Source organism: Leptodactylus fuscus, chromosome 1 (genome assembly GCF_031893055.1).
Source record: "Leptodactylus fuscus isolate aLepFus1 chromosome 1, aLepFus1.hap2, whole genome shotgun sequence".
Taxonomy (NCBI): Eukaryota; Metazoa; Chordata; class Amphibia; order Anura; family Leptodactylidae; genus Leptodactylus; species Leptodactylus fuscus.
Window position 1 is genome coordinate 342,147,997 of NC_134265.1, and position 19,395 is coordinate 342,167,391.

Sequence of the window (19,395 nt, forward strand, 5' to 3'; positions counted from 1 at the left end):
ACTTTGAATGGTTTCAACACAAAGCAACGTAAACAGTTTAGGAGCTTTTCTTGCTACATTCATGAAAATACCTGAAAATAATCCCTTCAATTTTTTTGTAGACACCGCAAAAAGCTCTGTATTAAAAGTTATGGACAGCTTCATTTTATTGTTTTAGATTTAATTCTATGTATCTTGGGCGAAAAGTTTTTAAACTTTTTTTTAATGAAATTATTAAAAATGTTGGCTCATTTGCTTCCTCGGGCATGTCTGCCATGTCTATGTGCTACATAGCAAGCGGCAGAGTGGATTGGTTGTTTGATGACCTGATGTCCACCCTGTTTTGAGGAATCTTCAAAATGTGATTTATGACCAAGTCAATGTTCAAATAAAAGTTTAATCTGCTGGATTTTCTAGTCATGAGGGCTCCACTGCAAAGGAACATGGGAAGAATATGCAAATCTGACTTCCATGATGTAATTAGAAAGCCAGTGCCTCAAGTATGCACACCAGTAGTGGAGCACTCATGGCTTAATAAGACTCCACACACCTAAATGGTGGTTTTCTCCTTATGGAGTGACGATACCCCCTCAATCCTGTCTAAGCCTCTCACCTCTGCCAGATCATCCTCTCTACATCAAGCTGATGAGATGCAAATACATCAAAACGGCTGCCCTTGGCTGAGAAGACTGTATCTGGTATAATCCCAACATCATTGCAAACAAAGACCTCTGAGAAGGTCGGCATGATGTTAAAGGGAGCGCCCTCTATTGGATGTCTTGACTGAGACTCTGTCTTCCTAATTACATCATGGAAGACAGACTTTCACATTCTCAGTCAGCGCCCTCTATTGGTGTGCATACTTGAGGCACTGCATCCTAATTACATCATGGAAGTCAGATTTGCATATTCTTCTCCTGGATTTTCTAGTGAACGACAATCTGCAGCTTGCTATGTGTTCTAATACATGCAAGCTTAAAAAGCCAAGTGGTCCAAAATCTCTAATTAAAATCTATTCCAAAAATTATTTGTCGCCCAAGATACATGTAATTAAGGTAAAATAATGGATCTAATGGTTTATATAACCGTTATGGTACGTGTTACTGTGTCTCGTTTTGTTATTTTAGCATTGTAATGTATTTTCCTTCAGAATTCTCCACAATTAGGGTAAGTTCACACGGGGTTTTTGGTCCGGAACCAGGCGGAGCCCGTTCAGGTTCCGGACCAAAATACAGGTAGCTGCGACTGGATGCTGATGCAGTGATTTCAATGGGAGCCGTCTTTTTGGTCAGGATTTTGAGGCCGTATGCGCCGACTAATAAACCCATTGTGAACTTACCCTTAGATTCCACAGGCTACAATGGAAGAGGGCATTCCAGACACATCAATAAGATACCGTACCTGCAAGGGGGTATCCGCTGGTTTGTCTCAATTTCACACTTTGGTACCAGAATAGTGCAAGCGAAGTACATGAGATATTTGTAACAATTGGTCTGAACAAGGGCTGGGAACAAAGATGACTCCCAACTTATGGAGGCTTCTTTCTGGGTTCTGTGTCCAAGATAATTTGGGAAATGTGTATAATTATAGGGCAGATTCATACAGAGTTCCAGGGTTATCGGCTCACACTGACCTGAAAGTAAAGAAGCAAGTACAGGTTAGTGTCTTTTCATTACAATTAAAGGGATTCTACCATTAAAGCAACTTTTTTTCTAATTACCACGTTGGAATAGCCTTAAGAAAGGCTATTCGTCTCCTACCTTTAGATGTGGTCTCCATTGCCTTGTTCCTTAGAAATACCGGTACTTACCAGTATGCTAATGAGGTCTCGGCAGCAATGGGGGCGTCCTTCTTCTTCATCTGCCTCCTCCCCTTGTCTGTCGTCTTCTTTCTTCGTCATGTCTGATGCCTGCGCAGTTGGTGGCCGGCGGCCATATTTCCAAGGCTGCAATTGCGCGCATGCGCAGTACACTCCTCACGTCTTCGCCAAACAGAGTGTACTGCGCATGCTCAGTAAGGTCCGTACAGCTCTCCGACGCGCGAGTGAACTCATCCAGGCGTCGGAGGGCTGTACAGACCTTACTGAGCATGTGCAGTACACTCTGTTTGGTGAAGATGTGAGGAGCGTACTGCGCATGCACGCAATTACAGCCTTAGAAATATGGCCGCCGGCCGCCTACTGCGCAGGCGTCAGACATGACGAAGAAAGAAGACGACAGACAAGGGGAGGAGGCAGATGAAGAAGAAGGACGCCCCCATTGCTGCCGAGACCTCATTAGCATACCGGTAAGTACCGGTATTTCTAAGGAACGGCGCGACGGAGACCACATCTAAAAGTAGGAGACGAATAGCCTTTCTTAAGGCTATTCCGACGTGGTAATTAAAAAAAAAAGTTGCTTTAATGGTAGAATCCCTTTAAGGTTAGGTTCACACCTGTACTTGCTCTATATTTGGGGGTTCATGTCCCCGAATCTGCTTGAAAAATGGGGATAGAAATGCAGGACTTTTCATTCTGTATTTTTTGGGCGAAAACCCGGCTTACCCCATTACAGTCTATGAGGTCCGCTTTTTATGTAGAGCGAGATTCCGCTTTCCGAATGGAAACCTGAACGCAGGTGTGACCCTAGCCTAATTTGGTTATTATTTGCAATAGGGTAGACAAATAAAATTTCTCTATTCACAGATGTAGCAAACACATGCAACTACACGAGAGAGGCCCGTCCACGTCCTGCGTCACAGCTGTTTGTCCAGATGTCCCGAGAAGAAAGAGGACTGCTAGTAACTGTGCACTCTTTGTTATATGTGTGTACAGCAATTGTATTCTTCTGTCATAGTAGTCAGGCCGGTTACATAACATGTGGACAGAACTTACAAAAATAGCAATAAATCACAAGATGCAGCTTCTGAAACGCTATAGTGAGGTCTGAAGAAGTATTTTAAGCCAAAAATGTAATTCAAGAAGGCTGCTTAACCTTTAAGAAGCTCCCCTAAGACAGTACTGTAAAAATTTAATAAATGAATAATAATTTCCTTCAAAAACAAATGTATCCTTTATCCAGCGGTTAGGTTGAAAGGATCGGAAGTGTGTCTGCGTGACCAATATCCAACTCTAATGGGGGAATTTCTTAGCACTGGCGTTACCTACAGCGGTATTAATCCATTCCTGCGAGAGAATTACCAAAAGGCTCCAGCGTCTTAATAATTCTGGCATATCTTAGGAGATCGCATGCGCCAAGACTAAAGTGTGTGCCAGCCAGGGACACTTGTAGCTTTCAGCTATATCTCTGCCAAGTTATAGTAGATCTGTGGCGAGCACAGCAGAAAAAGGATGAAGCGGTGAATTATATTGGCTTAAAATGTCCATAAGACAAAACATTTGTAACAAAATATTCTGCGTTCAACTAAATAAATCCTCCCTATGAAGCTGCTGGATTCAGCAGCCCCATAGAGAGCAGCAGCGCAACTGTTCGACCACTTCTCCATTCAAATGTGGTTAGAGAGGCTTAGTGGTCAGAGTTAAAATTGCACTGTACTTATTTTTAAATATAAGTCCAGACATGGAAAAGTAAACATATTTATAAGGTGTCGACAGGACATAAGTATATTACAGCACGTCTTTTGGACTAGCCTAGCACTGCAACATTTTGGAGTCAGGTGAAAAGCCTGATAGGCGACCTTATGTCCCACAATGTCCCAGACCCCCTGCAATATCTGCAGAATATGCCCCCTAGAACTAAGGGACAGCGGGCAGCCAGGCTATTCCAGCGTATTCTCCCTTCGGCCATAAACAAACATCACCCCCTGCTCCCGATGATCTGTTGGTTAGATTAAGAGATGTACGTGCAATGGAAAAAACTTGCAGCTTCTCAATGATTCCTTGGAGCAATTCCAATTGATTTGGGACCCCTGGGAGACATACTGGCAATGCCGAATCTCTTTAGGGACACTAATGGCATGCCTGACAAGGAGAAAGGTCCGACCCAACCTACTAGTTCTCTCCATGCTTGTACTTCCCTCCCTTGTTCTGATTGTTTAATCATGTTTTCTATGTAGAATTCTGAATACTTCTGGTGTATTTGAGAGGTCTGTCCACCTTTTCTGTTTTTTAACTGATCTTTACCCCCAGGATTACTATGTCGGTCATTTTACTGACGTTGGATAGGCCCCTCATTGTCGGACCTCCCTTGACAGGACTAAATTGTTATTGTATTAGTCTATATCTCTCTTTGCTCAGGTGTATTCTGTATATATAGGTTATATTATTTGTAGATAAGTCTCTATGGGGTTATTCACAAGACCGATTTAAAGGGGTTGATAAAATGCATTTTTTATACTAATCTAAACACCCTCCCCCTGCCTGCTTTCTAGATTACATATCTTACCCATATACCTGGGGCGGTCATGTTACCCAGGCACATTTTCTGATTATCCGATAACGTTCCATTTCCGGAAACAGAATGCCAACAATACTTTCCCCACCCCATCATACTTACCTATCTTCCTGTCCAGTCTTCCCTTCTGCAGAGATGGCTCCTCCTCCTCTTTGACTCTGCTGGCACGTGTGCAATATTCCGAACCTTGCGCTGTAACCGAGCACTCAATCTCTACTGCACAGGCATCAGAGGCACCTCCGGCCTGTGCATGTGCCGGAAGAGTCAAAGAAGAGGAGGAGCTGTCCATGCAGAAGGGAAGTCAGGACAAGAAGATGGGTAAGTATAATGGGCTGGGGGCGGTAGGTTGAGTTAGTTAGTTGAGAGGGGGTAGTAGTGGGCGGGATAGATGGGGAGACAGGGAGGGGGGGGTGAGGGAGGGAGAGAGGAAGGAGGAGGGAGTAAGAGGGAGGTAGTGTAAGCTAGCCTACAACTACCATGATGCATTGCATTAGCTAAGACAGTAGGAAGCTACACTGTGTAAACAAATGCAGAGGATGCCAGGAGCTAACAGAGACACCCAGAAATCACTCAAAACACTGCTAAAGGTATTTGAGTGCACTCACTTATTGACCCATTAATAGCACTAACAGACATTTTGTCCTATTTTTGTCTGTTTTCACGAATCCCTCAATACACTAAAATGTATGAGGTATTCGTCAAAAAAACAGGCACCCTCCAGAGTACAAGCACATTCTCACGGCTGTTTTGGACCACATTAATCTAAATGTAGACTAATAGTGCTGCAGTTTTGCTATAATGCATTAGCTGTGAGTTGTCCATTCACAGGACCCTCCACCAAATGCAATGCAGCACCCGGAATCATAACCAATTAAATGGATACAAGTGATTAACTGTTCATTGTCAGACACTGGCAGATATTTTTCTTGCTTACACTGTATTTGGTCACAGCAACCCATATAGCTCAGTGGTGTCTCTAAAGTGGACTGTGGTCAATATTCATTGAACGAGGTTGACTGTATATGAAGTAGTTCACAATATAATAGCCAAAATAAGAATGAGTTTCACCCGTCCCACTGCTAAACTTAGTAAGAACCCCCAATTTTATTGAAAACTAGAAATAGGCTGAACATACTGCAGTTGGTTCTGTTTTGAGGTATTTCACAGTTGGGATCATCGACACAAGATACAGGGCATGCTGGTAAGACACATCGCGAATCCCCTTCTTGGCATGGCTGACCTGTGAATAAAATATAGAAGAGTTCTTACAAATTCATCACAGATGTAATAAATGTCCTATCTTAAGGACAGACCACCAATATTACAAAGATGGATAAACCCTTTAAAGATTTGTCCAGGAATTGGATCAACTCATGTGCTGGGAGGGAGGTGTACAATAAGGTGTCCTTGCTGGGTGTCCTGCACCTCATGTGACCACTAAGACCAATTAGGTGCAGGATTTCCAGAAATGAGGCCATGGGACCGAACAGACACAGGCGGGGGACAACGGGGTGCTGGGGACAAAAGCTCAATGAAAAGCACTGTAGAAAAAATATATTGAGGTTCACTGCTATTTAATTTACACAGTGTTTTTAGCTGCATCTCGCTGTTGCGCCTAATCCTTAACCCCTTCCCGACATGCACCGTAATAGTACGGCGCATGTCGGGTCTGTAACTATGGCGACCGCCCGGGAGCCGGGTGGCCGCCATAGCCGCCGGGTGTCTACTGCTTTAAGCAGTAGACAACCGGCTCTAATGCCTCCGATCGGTCCCCGGACCGATCGGAGGCATTAACCCCTCCGGCGCCGCGGTCAAAGGCGCCGGAGGTGCCATTTTCCCGGCGGCGCATGGGCGCCGCCATTTTGGCCAGGATTGCCGGCTCCTGGAGCATGCTCCAGGGCTGATGTCCCGTTGCCATGACAGCCGGGAGCCTTGTACAGGCTCCCAGGCTTGTCTGCAAATCCTCTCTTTTGCAGGCTGGTCTATGCAGCCTGCAAAAGAAAGGATGCTTTTTTGCAATGCATTGCAATGCATTAGCATTGTAATGCATTGCATTAGTGATCAGACCCCCTGGGGTTCAACACCCCTAGGGGGTCTAATAAATGCAAAAAAATAAAATAAAAAAAAAAAGTTAAAAAAAATTTAAAAAAAATATAAAAAGAATTAAAAGTTCAAATCACCCCCCTTTCCCTAGAACACATATAAAAGTAGTTAAAAACTGTGAAACATATACATGTTAGGTATTCCCGCGTCCGAAATCGCCCGCTCTACAAATCTATAAAAATATTTTTCCTGTTCGGTAAACGCCGTAGCAGGAAAAATAGTCAAAAGTGCCAAACCGCCGTTTTTTCACTGTTTTGATTCTGATAAAAAATTTGAATAAAAAGTGATCAAAGCAATAACATTTCCCGAAAATGGTAGAACTAAAAAGTACACCCGGCCCCGCAAAAAAAGACGCCCTATGCATCCCCGTACACTTACGTATAAAAAAGTTACGGCCGTTGGAATATGGCGACTTTTAGAAAAAAAAAATTTTAACACAGTTTTGGAATTTTTTTTAGGGGTCAAAATGTAAATAAAACCATATAAATTTGGTATCCCTGGAACCGTACCGAAACACAGAATATAGGGACATGTCATTTTGGTTGCACAGTGAACGCCGTAAAACCAAAGCCCGTAAGAAAGTCGCAGAAATGCATTTTTTCTTCAAATCCACCCCATTCTGAATTTTTTTCCTGCTTCCCAGTACATTATATAAAATAATTAATGGTAGCATCATGAAGAAAAATTTGTCCCGCAAAAATTAAGACCTCATATGGCTCTGGGAGCGGAGAAATAAAAAAGTTATGGGGTTTAGAAGGAGGGGAGTCAAAAACGAAAAACGAAAATCAAAAAATGCCATCGGCGGGAAGGGGTTAAAGAAGACCTTTCACCATCTGGGGCACATGAGGTTTAATACACCGCTAGAAAGCTTTCCTGTTCTGTGCCCCCGGTGAAGAGCTATCGGTGCCGGTACTGTAGCTCTTCACTGCTAGAAGGGCGTTTTTGACAGTCAGTCCGAACAGTTTATATGATGTTAAGGTGAGCTAAGGCATATCTCTTATTCATATGTGGGCACTTTGGGATATAATTGAGTTCTGTGACCTTTGATTATTATGCCATGTGTAACTTTACATATTAATGGACTAGTTGTCCTTTTTTCTATCATGGTATATATGTATGCATGTATACTATTCAATTAACCTGTTAGTTGCCCTGCCCATGGATAAATACTGACTTCAAATACTTATGTCTTTGTCTCACCCACATCACTTTGGGTTGCTGGCACCTATAAACCTTACGGTTTAGCCCGTTTACTTTATGTTATTTATGTAATGTATTATTGTATGTCCATGTGAAAAACTTTTTAATTGGATAGTAATAAAATATACTTTTATATTTATTTGTGGATATGGTTGTTTTCTTTGTATATATGAGTTAAGTCCCGTAACCACACTATGCAGTATTGGCCTCTTTATGTGTGTATATCTCAATATACTGTACATCACACTATAACGATATGGCCTAACACAGCATCGCGCAGCAAAAAAAAGCGCTGTGGGAAAAACCCCAACGGCAACGCATCAGTTTTTCCTTCAGCGCTTTTTGCAGAAACTCCACAGAGGTTTCCTCTGTGGCCTTTCTGCTTCCATTAGGACTCGTTCAGACGAGGCAAGAGGGGGTGGATTTTGACACCGAATCCACCTCAGAATCCTCCCCCTCACAACAGACGTCTATGAAGACCGCTAGCTTCCTTTTTTCTGTGAACAGTATGTTCCGACTCGTGGAAAAAAGAAACAAGCTCTCCTTTCCTCAGGAGGATTCTGTGGCTGATTCAGCCCCGGACTAGGCCCATTCACTTAGGCCTACTCCGGAGCGGGAAGCCATGACAGTCGTGGCATGCGCATTTTGGTCCAATTCTGACACGGCTTTCCGCATCAAAATCAGGACCAAAATACGCGGTCACTAGCACCATGTGAACTAGCCCTTATACCTATAGGGACACTGTAGGTGTTTCTGTAGGTATAAGTGACATGCTGTGACTCATAGATATACATTCATATATGCTCACATATATATATGATAGCATATATACAGTCCTATGAAAAAGTTTGGGCACCCCTATTAATCTTAATCATTTTTAGTTCTAAATATTTTGGTGTTTGCAGCAGCCATTTCAGTTTAATATATCTAATAACTGATGGACACAGTAATATTTCAGGATTGAAATGAGGTTTATTGTACTAACAGAAAATGTGCAATATGCATTAAACCAAAATTTGACTGGTGCAAAAGTATGGGCACCCTTATCATTTTATTGATTTGAATACTCCTAACTACTTTTTACTGACTTACAAAAGCACAAAATTGGTTTTGTAACCTCAGTGAGCTTTGAATTTCATAGCCAGATGTATCCAATCAGGAAAAAAGGTATTTAAGGTGGCCAATTGCAAGTTGTTCTCCTATTTGAATCTCCTCTGAAGAGTGGCATCATGGGCTACTCAAAACAACTCTCAAATGATCTGAAAACAAAGATTGTTCAACATAGTTGTTCAGGGGAAGGATACAAAAAGTTGTCTCAGAGATTTAACCTGTCAGTTTCCACTGTGAGGAACATAGTAAGGAAATGGAAGACCACAGGGACAGTTCTTGTTAAGCCCAGAAGTGGCAGGCCAAGAAAAATATCAGAAAGGCAGAGAAGAAGAATGGTGAGAACAGTCAAGGACAATCCACAGACCACCTCCAAAGAGCTGCAGCATCATCTTGCTGCAGATGGTGTCACTGTGCATCGGTCAAAAATACAGCGCACTTTGCACAAGGAGAAGCTGTATGGGAGAGTGATGAGAAAGAAGCCGTTTCTGCAAGCACGCCACAAACAGAGTCGCCTGAGGTATGCAGAAGCACATTTGGACAAGGCAGCTTCATTTTGGAAGAAGTTCCTGTGGACTGATGAAACAAAGATTGAGTTGTTTGGTCATACAAAAAGGCATTATGCATGGCGTCCAAAAAAAACAGCATTACAAGAAAAACACATGCTACCCACTGTAAAATTTGGTGGAGGTTCCATCATGCTTTGGGGCTGTGTGGCCAATGCTGGCACCGGGAATCTTGTTAAAGTTGAGGGTCGCATGGATTCCACTCAGTATCAGCAGATTCTTGAGAATAATGTTCAAGAATCAGTGACGAAGTTGAAGTTACGCCGGGGATGGATATTTCAGCAAGACAATGATCCAAAACACCGCTCCAAATCGACTCAGGAATTCATGCAGAGGAACAATTACAATGTTCTGGAATGGCCATCCCAGTCCCCAGACCTGAATATCATTGAACATCTGTGGGATGATCTGAAGCGGGCTGTCCATGCTCGGCGACCATCTAACTTAACTGAACGCGAATTGTTTTGTAAAGAGGAATGGTCCAAGATACCTTCATCCAGGATCCAGGAACTGATTAAAAGCTACAGGAAGCGACTAGAGGCTGTTATCTCTGCAAAAGGAGGATCTACTAAATATTAATGTCACTTTTCTGTTGAGGTGCCCATACTTTTGCACCAGTCAAATTTTGGTTTAATGCATATTGCACATTTTCTGTTAGTACAATAGACCTCATTTCAATCCTGAAATATTACTGTGTCCATCAGTTATTAGATATATCAAACTGAAATGGCTGTTGCAAATACCAAAATAGTTAGAACAAAAAATGATTAAGATTAATAGGGGTACCCAAACTTTTTCATAGGACTGTACGTTTATATACATTCATATACCATATATAAGTCAAATATATTCTTATTTGAATGTATGAATACTATACACTCACACATATACATTATTATAGCATACTGTACATACTCACACATACCTGTATACAAACATACAGTACTCAGTATATAAGACACATACTTTAACCCTTAAGTACTATTATGGTGTCTATTAGAGATGAGCGAACAGTGTTCTATCGAACTCATGTTCGATCGGATATTAGGCTGTTCGGCATGTTCGAATCGAATCGAACACCGCGTGGTAAAGTGCGCCATTACTCGATTCCCCTCCCACCTTCCCTGGCGCCTTTTTTGCTCCAATAACAGCGCAGGGTAGGTGGGACAGGAACTACGACACCGGTGACGTTGAAAAAAGTAGGCAAAACCCATTGGCTGCCGAATACATGTGACCTCTAATTTAAAAGAACAGCGCCGCCCAGGTTCGCGTCATTCTGAGCTTGCAATTCACCGAGGACGGAGGTTTCCGTCCAGTTAGCTAGGGCTTAGATTCTGGGTAGGCAGGGACAGGCTAGGATAGGAAGGAGAAGACAACCAACAGCTCTTATAAGAGCTAAATTCCAGGGAGAAGCTTGTCAGTGTAACGTGGCACTGACGGGCTCAATCGCCGCAATCCAGCTTTCCCAGGATCCTGAATGGAATACACTGTCAGTGTATTCCCGTATACCCGATATATACCCCGATACCCGTTCCAACGGTGTGCCCCCCCACCTTCACCCCAGAAATACCCTGCAAGTCCCCTAGCAATAGAATTGGGGCTATATACACCCACAATTTTTACTACTGGTATACAGTGCCATTGTCTGACTGGGAATTCAAAGAATATATTGGGAATACAAATACCCTCATTTCTTGCTACTGCCATATAGTGCCAGTGTCTGACTGGGAATTCAAAGAATATATTGGGGAACGTGCACCCACAATTTTTACTACTGGTATACAGTGCCATTGTCTGACTGGGAATTCAAAGAATATATTGGGGTTATAAATACCCTCATTTCTTGCTACTGCCATATAGTGCCAGTTTCTGACTGGTAATTCAAAGAATATATTGGGGTTACGTGCACCCACAATTTTTACTACTGGTATACAGTGCCATTGTCTGACTGGGAATTCAAAGAGTATATTGGGAATACAAATACCCTCATTTCTTGCTACTGCCATATAGTGCCAGTTTCTGACTGGGAATTCAAAGAATATATTGGGGTTACGTGCACCCACAATTTTTACTACTGGTATACAGTGCCATTGTCTGACTGGGAATTCAAAGAATATATTGGGGTTATAAATACCCTCATTTCTTGCTACTGCCATATAGTGCCAGTTTCTGACTGGTAATTCAAAGAATATATTGGGGTTACGTGCACCCACAATTTTTACTACTGGTATACAGTGCCATTGTCTGACTGGGAATTCAAAGAGTATATTGGGAATACAAATACCCTCATTTCTTGCTACTGCCATATAGTGCCAGTTTCTGACTGGGAATTCAAAGAATATATTGGGGTTACGTGCACCCACAATTTTTACTACTGGTATACAGTGCCATTGTCTGACTGGGAATTTAAAGAGTATATTGGGAATACAAATACCCTCATTTCTTGCTACTGCCATATAGTGCCAGTGTCTGACTGGGAATTCAAAGAATATATTGGGGTTACGTGCACCCACAATTTTTACTACTGGTATACAGTGCCAATTTCTAACTAGGAATTCAAAATGCGCAAGGCTCCCGGAAAGGGACGTGGACGAGGCCGTGGGCGAGGTCGGGGGAATGGTTCTGGGGAGCAAGGTAGCAGTGAAGCCACAGGGCGTCCCGTGCCTACTCCTGTGGGGCAGCAAGCATTGCGCCACTCCACAGTGCCAGGGTTGCTTGCCACATTAACTAAACTGCAGGGTACAAACCTTAGTAGGCCCGAGAACCAGGAACAGGTCTTGCAATGGCTGTCAGAGAACGCTTACAGCACATTGTCCAGCAGCCAGTCAGACTCTGCCTCCTCTCCTCCTATTACCCAACAGTCTTGTCTTCCTTCCTCCCAAAATTCCGAAGCTTTACAGAACAATAACCCAAACTGTCCCTGCTCCCCAGAGCTGTTCTCCGCTCCTTTCATTGTCCCTCAACCTGCCTCTCCACGTCACGATTCCACGAACCTAACAGAGGAGCATCTGTGTCCAGATGCTCAAACACTAGAGTCTCCTCCATCTCCGTTCGATTTGGTGGTGGATGACCAGCAACCCACCCTCATCGACGATGATGTGACGCAGTTGCCGTCAGGGCATCCAGTTGACCGGCGCATTGTGTGGGAGGAGGAGATGAGACAGGAGTTGGAAGAGGAAGTGGTGGATGATGAGGACACTGACCCGACCTGGACAGGGGGGATGTCAAGCGGGGAAAGTAGTGTGGATGTTGAGGCAGGTGCAGCACCAAAAAGGGTAGCTAGAGGCAGAGGCAGAGGTCAGCAGCTTAGGCGAAGCCAGGCCACACCCGGAATCTCCCAAGATGTTCCAGTTCGTACCCAGCCCCGAAAAACTCCCACCTCGAGGGCACGTTTCTCGAAGGTGTGGAGTTTTTTCAAGGAATGCGCCGAGGACAGATATAGTGTTGTCTGCACAATTTGCCTCTCGAAATTGATTAGGGGCTTTGAGAAGAGCAACCTGTCCACCACTTCAATGCGCCGTCATTTGGAATCCAAGCACTGGAATCAGTGGCAGGCAGCAACGGCAGGACAAAGGCCGCCTGCCGTTCACGCCACTGCCACTGCCTCTGCCACTGCCTCTGCCTCTGCCACTGCCACTGCTGACTGTGCTGGCGATGCACTCCAGAGGACGAGCCAGGACACCACTTCATCTGCCTCCGCCACTTTGTTGACTTCTACCTCATCCTCCCCTGGTCCTGTCTTATCTCCTTCTCCTGCACCATCAAAGGCACCATCAGGCGTTTCTTTACAACAACCCACCATCTCTCAGACATTGGAGCGGCGGCAGAAATACACTGCTAACCACCCACACGCGCAAGCCTTGAACGCCAACATCGCTAAACTGCTGGCCCAGGAGATGTTGGCGTTCCGGCTTGTTGAAACTCCCGCCTTCCTGGACCTGATGGCAACTGCGGCACCTCGCTATGCCGTCCCTAGCCGTCACTACTTCTCCCGGTGTGCCGTCCCCGCCTTGCACCAGCACGTGTCACTCAACATCAGGCGGGCCCTTAGTTCCGCGCTTTGCACAAAGGTCCACTTGACCACCGACGCGTGGACAAGTGCATGCGGACAGGGACGCTACATTTCACTGACGGCACACTGGGTGAATGTAGTTGAGGCTGGGACTGCTTCCCAAACTGGCCCGGTGTACCTCGTCTCCCCGCCTAACATTCCTGGCAGGGACACGAGAAGAACACCCCCCTCCTCCTCCTCCTCTACCGCCTCCTCCTCCGCCACCGCCTCCTCCTCCGCCACCGCCTCCTCCTCCGCTGTTAGATTGACCCCAGCTACGAGTTGGAAACGTTGCAGCACTGGCGTTGGTAGACGTCAGCAGGCTGTGCTGAAGCTGATCAGCTTGGGGGACAGACAGCACACTGCCTCCGAGGTGAGGGATGCCCTCCTCGATGAGACGGCAATATGGTTTGAGCCGCTGCACCTGGGCCCAGGCATGGTCGTTTGTGATAACGGCCGGAACCTGGTAGCAGCTCTGGAGCTTGCCGGACTCCAACATGTTCCATGCCTGGCCCACGTCTTCAACCTAGTGGTGCAACGTTTCCTAAAGAGCTACCCCAATGTTCCAGAGCTACTGGTGAAAGTGCGGCGCATGTGCGCCCACTTTCGCAAGTCGACAGTAGCCGCTGCTAGCTTAAAATCTCTCCAGCAACGCCTGCATGTGCCACAACACCGGCTTTTGTGCGACGTCCCCACACGCTGGAACTCAACGTTTCAGATGTTGAATAGAGTGGTTGAGCAGCAGAGACCTTTGATGGAATACCAGCTACAAAACCCTAGGGTGCCACAAAGTCAGCTGCCTCAGTTTCACATCCATGAGTGGCCATGGATGAGAGACCTTTGTGACATCCTACGGGTCTTTGAGGAGTCCACAAGGAGGGTGAGCTCTGAGGATGCGATGGTGAGCCTTACAATCCCGCTCTTGTGTGTTCTGAGAGAATCCCTGATTGACATCAGGGATAACTCAGATCACACAGAGGAGTTAGGGATAGCATCCGATCCGTCACAGCTGGAGAGTAGGTCCACACATCTGTCCGCTTCACTGCGTTTAATGGAGGAGGAGGAGGAGGAGGAGGAGGAGGAGGAAGAAGAGTTGTCCGATGATGTGATGGTGATACAGGAGGCTTCCGGGCAACTTCGAATCGTCCCATTGTTGCAGCGCGGATGGGTAGACATGGAGGATGAGGAGGAAATGGAGATTGAACTTTCCGGTGGGGCCAGAGGAGTCATGCCAACTAACACTGTGGCAGACATGGCTGAGTTCATGTTGGGGTGCTTTACAACCGACAAGCGTATTGTCAAAATCATGGAGGACAACCAGTACTGGATCTTTGCTATCCTTGACCCCCGGTATAAAAACAACATCTCGTCTTTTATTCCGGTAGAGGGGAGGGCCAATCGCATCAATGCTTGCCACAGGCAATTGGTGCAGAATATGATGGAGATGTTTCCAGCATGTGACGTTGGCGGCAGGGAGGGCAGTTCCTCCAGTAGGCAACCAAGTTCTCACCGGTCCACACAAACGAGGGGCACACTGTCTAAGGTCTGGGACACCTTGATGGCACCCCCTCGCCAAAGTGCCGCCACGGAGGGTCCTAGTGTCACCAGGCGTGAGAAGTATAGGCGCATGTTGCGGGAATACCTTTCCGACCACAGCCCTGTCCTCTCCGACCCCTCTGCGCCCTACACGTATTGGGTGTCGAAGTTGGACCTGTGGCTTGAACTTGCCCTATATGCCTTGGAGGTGCTGTCCTGTCCTGCCGCCAGCGTCCTATCTGAGAGGGTGTTCAGTGCAGCCGGTGGCATCATCACTGACAAGCGCACCCGTCTGTCAGCTGAGAGTGCCGACCGGCTCACTTTGATAAAAATGAACCACCACTGGATAGAGCCTTCATTTTTGTGCCCACCTGTGTAAAGCACCCCAACATGAAACTCCATGTCTGTACTCAACCTCTCCAATTCCTCCGCATCCTCATACTCATCCACCATAAGCGTTGCACAATTCTGCTAATACTAGGCTCCCTCCAACATGATTTCCCCCAACTCTGCTGGTTAGAGGCTCCCTCCACCCTGATTTCCACCAACTCTGCTGGTTAGAGGCTCCCTCCACCCTGCTTTCCCACAACTCTGCTGGTTAGAGGCTCCTTCCACCATGAATTTGCCAAAACTGGGCTGTTTAGAGGCTCCCTCCACCATGAATTGGTCCAAACTGGGCTGGTTAGAGGCTCCCTCCACCATTAATTGGTCCAAACTGGGCTGGTTAGAGGCTCCCTCCACCATGAATTTGCCCAAACTGGGCTGTTTAGAGGCTCCCTCCACCATGAATTTGCCCAAACTGGGCTGTTTAGAGGCTCCCTCCACCATGAATTGGTCCAAACTGGGTTTTTTAGAGGCTCCCTCCACCATGAATTGGTCCAAACTGGGCTGGTTAGAGGCTCCCTCCACCATGAATTGGTCCAAACTGGGGTGGTTAGAGGCTCCCTCCACCATTAATTGGTCCAAACTGGGCTGGTTAGAGGCTCCCTCCACCATTAATTGGTCCAAACTGGGCTGGTTAGAGGCTCCCTCCACCATTAATTGGTCCAAACTGGGCTGGTTAGAGGCTCCCTCCACCATGAATTTGCCCAAACTGGGCTGTTTAGAGGCTCCCTCCACCATGAATTTGCCCAAACTGGGCTGGTTAGAGGCTCCCTCCATTATGAATTGGTCCAAACTGGGGTTTTTAGAGGCTCCCTCCACCATGAATTGGTCCAAACTTGGCTGTTTAGAGGCTCCCTCCACCATTAATTGGTCCAAACTGGGCTGGTTAGAGGCTCCCTCCACCATGAATTGGTCCAAACTGGGTTTTTTAGAGGCTCCCTCCACCATGAATTTGCCCAAACTGGGCTGTTTAGAGGCTCCCTCCACCATGAATTTGCCCAAACTGGGCTGGTTAGAGGCTCCCTCCACCATGAATTGGTCCAAACTGGGGTTTTTAGAGGCTCCCTCCACCATGAATTGGTCCAAACTTGGCTGTTTAGAGGCTCCCTCCACCATGAATTGGTCCAAACTGGGTTTTTTAGAGGCTCCCTCCACCATGAATTGGTCCAAACTGGGCTGGTTAGAGGCTCCCTCCACCATGAATTGATCCAAACTGGGGTGGTTAGAGGCTCCCTCCACCATTAATTGGTCCAAACTGGGCTGGTTAGAGGCTCCCTCCACCATTAATTGGTCCAAACTGGGCTGGTTAGAGGCTCCCTCCACCATTAATTGGTCCAAACTGGGCTGGTTAGAGGCTCCCTCCACCATGAATTTGCCCAAACTGGGCTGTTTAGAGGCTCCCTCCACCATGAATTTGCCCAAACTGGGCTGGTTAGAGGCTCCCTCCACCATGAATTGGTCCAAACTGGGGTTTTTAGAGGCTCCCTCCACCATGAATTGGTCCAAACTTGGCTGTTTAGAGGCTCACTCCTCCATTAATTGGTCCAAACTGGGCTGGTTAGAGGCTCCCTCCACCATGAATTGGTCCAAACTGGGTTTTTTAGAGGCTCCCTCCACCATGAATTTGCCCAAACTGGGCTGTTTAGAGGCTCCCTCCACCATGAATTTGCCCAAACTGGGCTGGTTAGAGGCTCCCTCCACCATGAATTGGTCCAAACTGGGGTTTTTAGAGGCTCCCTCCACCATGAATTGGTCCAAACTTGGCTGTTTAGAGGCTCCCTCCACCATGAATTGGTCCAAACTGGGGTGGTTAGAGGCTCCCTCCACCATTAATTGGTCCAAACTGGGCTGGTTAGAGGCTCCCTCCACCATTAATTGGTCCAAACTGGGCTGGTTAGAGGCTCCCTCCACCATGAATTGGTCCAAACTGGGTTTTTTAGAGGCTCCCTCCACCATGAATTTGCCCAAACTGGGCTGTTTAGAGGCTCCCTCCACCATGAATTGGTCCAAACTGGGCTGGTTAGAGGCTCCCTCCACCATGAATTTCCCAAAACTTGGCTGTTTAGAGGCTCCCTCCACCATTAATTGGTCCAAACTGGGCTGGTTAGAGGCTCCCTCCACCATGAATTGGTCCAAACTGGGGTTTTTAGAGGCTCCCTCCACCATGAATTGGTCCAAACTTGGCTGTTTAGAGGCTCCCTCCACCATGAATTGGTCCAAACTGGGGTGGTTAGAGGCTCCCTCCACCATTAATTGGTCCAAACTGGGCTGGTTAGAGGCTCCCTCCACCATTAATTGGTCCAAACTGGGCTGGTTAGAGGCTCCCTCCACCATGAATTTGCCCAAACTGGGCTGTTTAGAGGCTCCCTCCACCATGAATTTGCCCAAACTGGGCTGGTTAGAGGCTCCCTCCACCATGAATTGGTCCAAACGGGTTTTTAGAGGCTCCCTTCACCATGAATTGGTCCAAACTTGGCTGTTTAGAGGCTCCCTCCACCATGAATTGGTCCAAACTGGGTTTTTTAGAGGCTCCCTCCACCATGAATTTGCCCAAACTGGGCTGTTTAGAGGCTCCCTCCACCATGAATTGGTCCAAACTGGGTTTTTTAGAGGCTCCCTCCACCATGAATTGGTCCAAACTGGGCTGGTTAGAGGCTCCCTCCACCATGAATTGGTCCAAACCTGGGTGGTTAGAGGCTCCCTCCACCATTAATTGGTCCAAACTGGGCTGGTTAGAGGCTCCCTCCACCATTAATTGGTCCAAACTGGGCTGGTTAGAGGCTCCCTCCACCATGAATTTGCCCAAACTGGGCTGTTTAGAGGCTCCCTCCACCATGAATTTGCCCAAACTGGGCTGGTTAGAGGCTCCCTCCACCATGAATTGGTCCAAACTGGGGTTTTTAGAGGCTCCCTCCACCATGAATTGGTCCAAACTTGGCTGTTTAGAGGCTCCCTCCACCATTAATTGGTCGAAACTGGGCTGGTTAGAGGCTCCCTCCACCATGAATTGGTCCAAACTGGGTTTTTTAGAGGCTCCCTCCACCATGAATTTGCCCAAACTGGGCTGTTTAGAGGCTCCCTCCACCATGAATTGGTCCAAACTGGGGTGGTTAGAGGCTCCCTCCACCATTAATTGGTCCAAACTGGGCTGGTTAGAGGCTCCCTCCACCATTAATTGGTCCAAACTGGGCTGGTTAGAGGCTCCCTCCACCATGAATTTGCCCAAACTGGGCTGGTTAGAGGCTCCCTCCACCATGAATTGGTCCAAACTGGGTTTTTTAGAGGCTCCCTCCACCATGAATTTGCCCAAACTGGGCTGGTTAGAGGCTCCCTCCACCATGAATTGGTCCAAACTGGGGTTTTTAGAGGCTCCCTCCACCATGAATTTGCCCAAACTCTGCTGGTTAGAGGCTCAATCCACCCTGATTTTCAAAACAAATGTTGGTGCCAACCTCAACTTACTACAAGGGCCAAATTCACTGCTGGTGACAAGCTCTCCTCACTGCAAGTGCCAAATACACATGTTTCAAGGTGTTTTCCTACTGTCAGAGAGGTGGTATTGAGTGTGTAAAGTGTGTAGTTGTTAGGCTGTGATGTTGGGGTAATAGAGGGTCTTTGGTGTGTTAGATGCCCCCAGACATGCTTCCCCTGCTGTCCCAGTGTCATTCCAGAGGTGTTGGCATCATTTCCTGGGGTGTCATAGTGGACTTGGTGACCCTCCAGACACGGATTTGGGTTTCCCCCTTAACGAGTATCTGTTCCCCATAGACTATAATGGGGTTCGAAACCCGTTCGAACACACGAACATTGAGCGGCTGTTCGAATCGAATTTCGAACCTCGAACATTTTAGTGTTCGCTCATCTCTAGTGTCTATCATAATGATATGTGTATGGTAGTGATGTATGATAGACACCATGACAGGACTTAAGGGTTAAACAAATGTACACATATACATATTAAATATTAAATTTTACCAAAAAAAAGAAAAAAAAAATGCTCACATTTGTGAAGCAGAAAGTGCAGCATCGCAGCAGCAGACTTGTCTCTGTCCCCACACGGTGCGATGTAAACGATGAC

General features: G+C 46.4%; 1 protein-coding gene across 2 annotated transcripts in view; it reads right to left on the reverse strand.

Moving 5' to 3' along the window:
- Positions 1–19,395, reverse strand: part of CORIN (corin, serine peptidase) — a 194,274-nt gene that overhangs the window by 45,579 nt on the left and 129,300 nt on the right. For both annotated transcript variants that reach the window (XM_075261498.1, XM_075261497.1), the window contains exons 10-11: positions 5,506–5,610; positions 1,381–1,612 (exon numbers count right to left, since the gene is read on the reverse strand). In XM_075261498.1, coding sequence (XP_075117599.1) covers positions 1,381–1,612; positions 5,506–5,610 — 337 coding nt within the window. The remainder of the gene's footprint in view (positions 1–1,380; positions 1,613–5,505; positions 5,611–19,395) is intronic.